Here is an 8,910-nt window from a genome sequence, read left to right on the forward strand (position 1 = left end):
TATGAAATCCGCTTCGTTGTCTCAATCCAGTAAGATTATAGCGAATATACAGACAGATGCGACAGGTTATCATTGTGACTACTACCTCATCTCTTGCAATTTTGTGTCATTTCGAATTGGTTAGTTCTCTGTAACTTTGTTTTCACCATCGTTATTTTCTTACATATTATAAATCATTGAATATTTTGCTATTTTAAGTAAATTTGATAAAAGTCTAGTTTATTACAGAGTATTTGTTATATTTTTGTTTGCACTATTATTATTGTCTTGCAAATAATAAGCCTTCAATTTTAAACTATTCATAGTTAGTTCCTGAGTAAAAGCTTAGTCTATTATATAAATTTTAGTATTTTTCTATTCCTACCATTATTATTGTGTTACAAAATATTTCCCTTCAATATTATATCATTCTGAGTTTGTTCTCATAAAAGTAGTTACAATATTAGATTTGTATGTTCATCATCTTTATCAACTGGTATTAGCCTTACTAATTCGTGTGAGTCTGAATATATTATATTATTATGTTTGTCAAAGGTAAACCCTAGTACACCTTGTATGTTTATAACTCTTTTTACTTTCTGGATTATTTTACTGATCACAAAAATTCCATCTTCACTACAAACATATACGTGCCCGTCGTTGTCTAGGCTCATTCCTAAAAATTTAGGACTATCTTTCAATAAAACAGCATTGAAACTATCATTTTTGATACCAAATAATCCGGTGCTGTTAATGAAAAAGACGTTACCATCTTCATCAAACACAAACTGATGAATGGTAAAACTCTTTAGTTGTGGTACATATTTGAGGGTCTTGTTTTGATAATAGAAAGCACTGAGACTAGGAAATTTAATAAAATATATGTCATTCTTTATGAACAACCACCATATGTCCAAATTGCTGACAGAAAGTCTCTTTAAGTCTTTAACAAGTGGGTTATATTTGTAAATACCGTAACTTCCGCCAAAGTAGATTTCGCCTGTACTGTTATCCGCTGCCATGGCAAATGCATCTTTCACTCCTTTTAATACAGTCAATTTTTTAGTGTCAATCCTTAAAATTGCTGGTATGTATTCTCCCTGTCCCATATCAAAGCTGAAGTATAATATATTAGAGGATTTATCAACTGCAAGCTGATTTGGACTGTGTGATAATGTGGCTAAAGTCTCTTTCATGAAACACTGTCTTGAAATGTCATCTGATTGAAGGTCGCAGTATTTTCTTTTGAGTCCCGTTGAATGAACTGTTATAAAGTAGTAAAAGATGAAGTACTTCATATACCGCATCTCGTAACTTTAACACCAGATGAAAAACAATCTTCTGTAGCTAAACATTAAACTGAAATCAGATTGCGAATTGAAATTATGAGCACGTTTGATTACTGCGTCCACTTAGTTTAAGAGTTACATTACGACCAATGTTTAAAAGACAGGAGTCAATAAAGGTCGGTGTATACAGAAATATTCTTACAAGAAACAAATAAACAACGAAGGAATCTGTAAACAGTATTGTGTATGCATGGATTTGGTAAGTAAATATTTTCAGTTGTAATTTTTAAAGCGATGTCTTTGTTGTTATTTGTGTTTGTAACAATTGTTTTTGTTAGATTACTTGGCTAATCCTCTTAACATAATGGCAATCCACATTTAGTTGCCAATGAACCGAAGAAAGAGATATATATTTTACTTTCGTTAGCGATGATTTCCGGATGGATTGTAAAAGAGTTGATCAAAGTAGGAAGTAATTATAAATTTACTTTTATAAAAAACAAGTTTGTAGACATTTTTTTATTGAAGCTTTATCACTATTAGTTGAATATCTTAATGGCAACAATAATAACAACCCTGGATTATCCACAAAACGCCATCTAGTCCCTAACTAAGCAGAGCTTGCATTTACGGGTACTAGGTTATTGGTTTAAATCTTTATATATATACATATTGGTAAGAAATAGTTTATTACCATAAACAATCAAATCTTTCCTCTTCTAATATTAGTTTACCTATTTGTCCCATAAAAATAATTCAGTCCCATTAAAGACCTAAAGCATAAATCTTTACAGACGTTTTTATATTAACTTTGTATTACAAAAAGTATCGTAGTATTTCAACAAAAACCTTTATTTCTCAAATTAATAAAAGATATTTGTTCGAAGCACGAAGGATCGTCCTGCTGAGATATTTATAAATGAAATAGTGACAGGGAATCGTACAACAAAGCAATGTACAGGAATCGAGTTGTAAAAAGGCACCGAGCGACATAAGATTCAATAATCAAAGGACGGGCCCGGGTCTTGTTTACTTTCTGTAATACAATTGTATGGGAGATATTTGGTTATATTGTTCGCTTGCTTACACATAGTCTTGTATTACTTTCGGATGACGTCACCAACTGGTTTAGAAATGACTATAAAATGTAGGTTATATAACTGGACTGAAATGCTAAAGTCTATGGACTAATGCAATGAATACAGACAGAACATACAGCGTTCAAAAGTCTCATCATGGTAATAGAGGTTTGGATCACAGCTGCAAAAGAAGGAAAAATAGCACCAAAGATCATAAATATTGAAGCTATGAGGGTTGGTATCGACACGGCTGAACAGATTGGAGTGTGCCAAAGCCCCAGAAGACCATCAATGAATAGTGTATGAAGGAAAAGGAGAGAACTATGCTCACACACTTGACACAATACTTTTTGTGGAGCAAAAAAGCGCATGGACTTTAGTCTATGGAAAGGAATAATGGAATGGTGCACCAGCCCGCGATAACGGTATACGATGGCGGGGCACCAGTTGATGATGTGTTCTGTGAATGATACGTCGGAGTAATATAGTAGTTTGCTATTAAAAATATCTTTATTCATATATAATTACAGCATTTTCATATAGTATTTACAGCGTAGGCTGTCACAATCAGAGTTTCCACCCATTACAATTTTAATTTACATTATTTAAATCACAAATTTAAGATATCTTTATTCATGAGTGGTACGTGATGATGCGTCTCGAATGCTCAGATGGTAGGTGAGGTTGTCTTCAGCAGATTACGGGTTGTAGAAATGATAGAATTGCTTATAGTCTTCAATTTAATGAATTGATTTGATTTGAATATTCTATTCTATTCTATTCTAATGGGTAAATACTGTGATAAATTACAATTTTGGTGGAGTGAACAAAAGTACGTTAGATCCATCGGTTGATATTTTAAGTCTGTACGTTACGTTGCGTATTTAAATTGGATGGGTGTGCGCTCCAATCAGAACGCTCCTTTTGTGTTGCGTTTTGTTGCTGCTTGTACGCGACAATGAGGTCTATTACAGACTCTTATAATATGTCAAATCTACCGTCAGTCGGAGGGATTTCGAGATGAGAAGAACTGACAAGAAAGTCAGCTCGTATTCTTTTCAAATAAGGATACAAGTATACAATTATACAGATTCATTTTTAAATTTAAATTTGGGAAAATAGAGTGACCTCTAGCACATGCTATTGCAATTTTGTCAAAACAAATAGTGTAATCAGTGTTCATAACTCGAACAGATCAGTCTCTACAAGCACTACCCGTTCACGAGTATAGAATAGAATAGAATAGAAAATCATTTATTCAAATAAACTTAATTTAAGCACTTTTGAATAGTCAACATTTTTTTAAATCTACCTCTTATTCGGAAAGCTGTCTCATCACAAGAAGAATAAGCAAGAAACTTGTGTGTTGCTCTTTTAAACAATCCTTGTAAGTTCACATTTTACAAGTCGAAACGTGTGAATACAAACTACCAACCAGCACTAATTTATTTAGGCTCAAATATAAAAACACAATAAGATTAAATCAGTCGTAGTGATAAGAGCAGACCAGTCCCAGCTGCTTGTAGAAGCAGCACTCGTTCACGAGTATGACGGATGAGCCAGCCATCACTGCGCTCGACCATATTTTAGGGAGCCCAATGACCCGGCCCACCACACCGCCACATGTCTGGACATTTTAGTGAGCATGACTACTCATTCCACTCGACCACGTCACAGCTACAAAAATTACTATATGGTAGTTACAGTATTCGCACTTTACATGAGGATGCATGCGGTAATCAATACAAAAGCCGCTACGCTATCATATATCAAGAAAGCAGTATGAAAAATAAATTATAACGTTGTCCGCAAATAAACTTATACTTGCTACACATTGCTATCGTCTATAAATTCATCTGTCCTATAATAGGCTTTTTTACATAACATTTGTGTAATATAAAGTTTGAATTGCCTCTCTGTCAGATTTAGCGTAGATTTTGGCAGTTTATTATAGAATCTTACGCAATTACCATATAATGAATTACTAACTTTGTGTAGACGGCATTTAGGTAAAATTAACTTATTTTTATTGCGTAAGTTTCTACTTGTAAAGTCTTTAAGTTTCTTGAAACTATCTAAGTTTTTCCTTGTATACATAATATTTTCATAAATGTACTGTGAGGCAACGGTGAGGATATTTGATTGTTTAAAGCATTGATGTAATGTAGTAGTAGTGTAGTATAACCGATGAGCCAGCGATCATTTCACTCAACCATATTAGAGGAACATTGACCTGGATAACCACAACACCACAAGTTTGAACTTTATAGCGAGCATGACTGTTTCAAGTTACTCCACTACATTATTTATAGTATTTATAGCCTAGGCTGTAACGATCCCAGTTTTCACCCATTACAATATTTAATTTACACTATTTAAATTACAAATTAATAATTCAAAATATATTTATTCAAAGACTCTTATAATGTCAAATCTACCGTCAGTTCGGAGTGATTATTACTTTCTTTTACTAGATTGCTAGTGGGATATATAAGTTGACACAAAGATTTTGTATACAAGTAAAATAGCAACCTAATATGTTTTGAAGATTAACATATATAGTCGGAACACCTGTCCGCATAAGATAAAGCGGACCCTTCTCACGAAATGGAATCAGCATACGTACCGGCTGGTACTGACAGGACACGTTCATGGTCTCTTCTTTTAGATAGCTGTGATTTTTTTTATTTGGAATGGCAAACAGGCTTAGGGCCTATGGCAAGTAACCAATAACTGTGACCATCATTACATAGTATAAAATAAAGTCGCTATCGCTGTCTGTCCGTCCCTTTTTATTATACATTATACATATAAACTTTAGAATCACTCTATCTATTAAAAAAAAACATCATCAAAATCCGTTGCGTAATTTTAAAGATTTAAGCATATATAGGGACGAACAGACAGCGACACCGACTTCGTTTTATACTATGTAACGATTTCATCGCTCAATTCCACGCCATCATTGAAACACAATTATTATTTTTATTCCACTTCTATAAAAAAAATCTTAATCTATTAAACCTACATATAAATACATCTCTATATTTATATATAAACACACACGTATACATATAAATATAGAGATGTATTTATATGTACACCTCTATAGAACCAAACCAACCGCCGAGGTCTTTGTCAGGAATTTTAAAGGGTACAATTTAGAGAATCGATGTTCGAACATTTTGTAAGCGAGTGTTCGTGATCGAGCCCATTCAACAGCGCCGACTGTTGCTCACACCGAACTGCGCTAACTAGCTTACGTACGTTTAAATCTACATACTAGCTATATCCGCGACTTCGTCCGCGTGGAATTATACTTTATTTTTCTAAAATAAAAGTAGCTAAGTTACTACTTTATTACATTAGCTACCTGCCAAAAAAGTCCCGTCAAAATCGGTCTAGCCATTTCAGAGATTAGCCGGAATAAACAGACAGACAGACATTAATTAAAAAAAATGATATTTCGGTGTATGTACCGTATTTATATTCATATGCATGCATAAAAAACGGTTATTTCAATATTACAAACAGACACTCCAATTTTATTTAGATGTATAGATTAGAAAATTATAAATCTACACTACAACTCTAATCGCAAGTACAGTTAGTATCAAATAAAATCAAAATATCTTTAACCATATATGTCTATTACAGACTCTTATATCATATCAAATCTACCGTCAGTTCGGAGTGTTTTAAGCTGAGAAGAACTGAGAAGAAACTCAGCTCATATTCTTTTCACATCAGCTTGTACATGTTTCTAAAAATACAGATACATTATAAAATTTTAATTTGGTAGTATATGTATAGTGGCTATCAGCGCATGCTGTTACAATTTTGCCAAAAGGAAACAGTCTAATCAATGTCTCTAACCCGAACAGACAAGTCCTTCCAACGTAACCTGGGATGAACAAATAAAAAATCACGCTTAATGTTTACAACGATTGTAACCTGTATCTAAAAAGTCTCTAAATTAGCAAAAAACTTAATAGTAATATTACATTTTATAAGTATTTTTTTATTTATTTATATACTCTTTATTGCAGCAATAGAATTAATACATAAGAATCATACAGAAAAGAGATATGGAAGTACAAAAGGCGGTCTTATCGCAAGAAGTAATCTTTTCCAGGCAACCTTTAGGTAGAGAAAATACAACAAAAGTGGTGGCGCATGTATAGAATGGAAGAATATATATATATATATATATATATATGTAAAGGTAAATAGGGATAGGTTAATAATACCAATAAATATTAGAAAACAACACACATTATATATACATACATAAATGTATAAATGTAAATACAAAAAATATAAAAAAATTACAAGCAATATATACATACATATATAAATATATATGTAATGAAACATTTGAATTAATAAGTATGATGTTCGTATCGGTCTGGGTGTTTTCTACGTTATATTGGATATGTATCTACAAAAAAACTATAGCTTGAGTTATGGGTATGTTTAGTACCCATAACACAAGCTCTGCTTAGGTTGGGACTAGATAGCGCTGTGTAAATTGTCCTGAGATATTGTTATTAACTATGAATATTGAAATCGCATTAGTATAATTAATAATAAAGACTTCTAATCCTTAAAGCTCTTTTTTTTATCGTTTATTCTCCTAGTAATAACAAAAAACACCATCGGTCCAGCTGTTCCAGCAGCCGTGACCAAAGGAAGAAGTAAATTTATAATATGCATAGAAAACACTCATTCCGACACCAACATACTTATGAATAGAAATCAAATCCGCGACCGTCGGAAAGTAAAGCGGCATGCTAAACCGCTAGATCACTACGGCTGTCGAATCATTACACAGTATAAAATAAAGTCGCTGTCGTTGTCTGTCGCTGTATGTATGCTTATCTACGTATCTTTAAAACTACGCAACGGATTTTGAAGCGGATTTTTTTAAAGGTAGAGTGATACTAGAGGAATTTTTATATATATAATACATGTACACCCGGGCAAAGCCGGGGCGAGCTGTTAGTTTAATATTTTAATATAAATCTTACTGAAGGTGTAGTGATACGGTGTGAGGTAGAGCCAACTTATCGCTACAATGTACAAGTTAGATTGGTTTGTTCGCTGTGACACCAGTGTTTGTATACTATATGTGTTTATAGTGTACACACATGTATTCTGATGGGTTTTTCTCAATCAAGTGACGGAATACATTCACTCACCATCGTATAATGGTTGTAACCGCATGAATTTAATGGATTTGTCGTTAAGCCACTCTAGTGTCATGAGTCAGTCATACTCACTTAAATATCCGCGTTGGAACCGCACGAATTTAACGAATTTGTCTATTATCGTTAAGTCACTCTAGTGTCATGAGTCAGTCATGTTCACTTAAATATCCGCGTTGCAACCGCATGAATTTAACGAATTTGTCTATTATAGTTAAGCCACTCTAGTGTCAGGAGTCTGTCATGCTCACTTAAATATTCGCGTTGGAACCGCACGAATTTAACGAATTTGTCTATTATAGTTAAGCCACTCTAGTGTCAGGAGTCTGTCATGCTCACTTAAATATTCGCGTTGGAACCGCACGAATTTAACGAATTTGTCTATTATAGTTAAGCCACTCTAGTGTCAGGAGTCAGTCATGCTCACTTAAATATTCGCGTTGGAACCGCACGAATTTAACGAATTTGTCTATTATAGTTAAGCCACTCTAGTGTCAGGAGTCTGTCATGCTCACTTAAATATTCGCGTTGGAACCGCACGAATTTAACGAATTTGTCTATTATAGTTAAGCCACTCTAGTGTCAGGAGTCAGTCATGCTCACTTAAATATTCGCGTTGGAACCGCACGAATTTAACGAATTTGTCTATTATAGTTAAGCCACTCTAGTGTCAGGAGTCAGTCATGCTCATTTATATATCCGCGTTGTAACCGCACGAATTTAACGAATTTGTCTATTATTGTTAAGCCACTCTAGTGTCAGGAGTCAGTCATGCTCACTTAAATATCCCCGTTGCAACCGCATGAATTTAACGGATTTGTCTATTATCGTTAAGCCCCTCTAGTGTCAGAAGTCAGTCATGCTCACTTAAATATCCGCATTGTAACCGCACGAATTTAATGAATTTGTCTATTATAGTTAAGCCACTCTAGTGTCAGGAGTCAGTCATGCTCTCTTAAATAACCTCGTTGTAACTGTTGTTCTGGGAGAAGCTTGGTTGGCTATCTTACTGACTAGTAGTCTCCGCTCTAAATGTACAACGGCCCAATGAGAGGCTGTAATAGAAATAGAAATAGTTTTTATTTAAATAAACTCATAACAAGCACTTTTGAATAATCATATTTTGATTCTACCACTCATTCGGAATGCAGATTCATCACAAGAAGAATGAGCAAGAAACTTGTGTGTTGCTCTTTTGAATAGATTTTTTTTATATAAATCGTTACGTTATCGTAATGATTATATATATAAAAAAATCCAAAAAATAAAAGATACATATAAAAAAATCAGCTACGCACTCATTCTTAGTGCAATCAGATATATTGTCAGCGCTATGGATTATAAGTTTTTCTATAA

The 8,910-nt window shown here is 33.6% G+C and overlaps 1 protein-coding gene across 1 annotated transcript; it reads right to left on the minus strand.

The window, feature by feature from the left end:
* Positions 1-434: 434 nt before the first annotated feature.
* On the minus strand, positions 435-1,286 carry LOC131848805 (ommochrome-binding protein-like). Its single transcript, XM_059198740.1, has one exon. It carries the CDS (start codon positions 1,284-1,286, stop codon positions 435-437), a length of 852 nt encoding a protein of 283 aa, XP_059054723.1.
* Positions 1,287-8,910: the final 7,624 nt, after the last annotated feature.

The sequence above is a fragment of the Achroia grisella genome, unplaced genomic scaffold (genome assembly GCF_030625045.1).
Source record: "Achroia grisella isolate CSIRO2021 unplaced genomic scaffold, CSIRO_AGI_Agris_v1 utg592, whole genome shotgun sequence".
NCBI lineage: Eukaryota > Metazoa > Arthropoda > Insecta > Lepidoptera > Pyralidae > Achroia > Achroia grisella.

Excerpts from the sequence above, each read along its gene's own strand:
- LOC131848805 (XM_059198740.1), bottom strand. The coding sequence starts at position 1,286 with ATGCGGTATATGAAGTACTTCATCTTTTACTACTTTATAACAGTTCAT.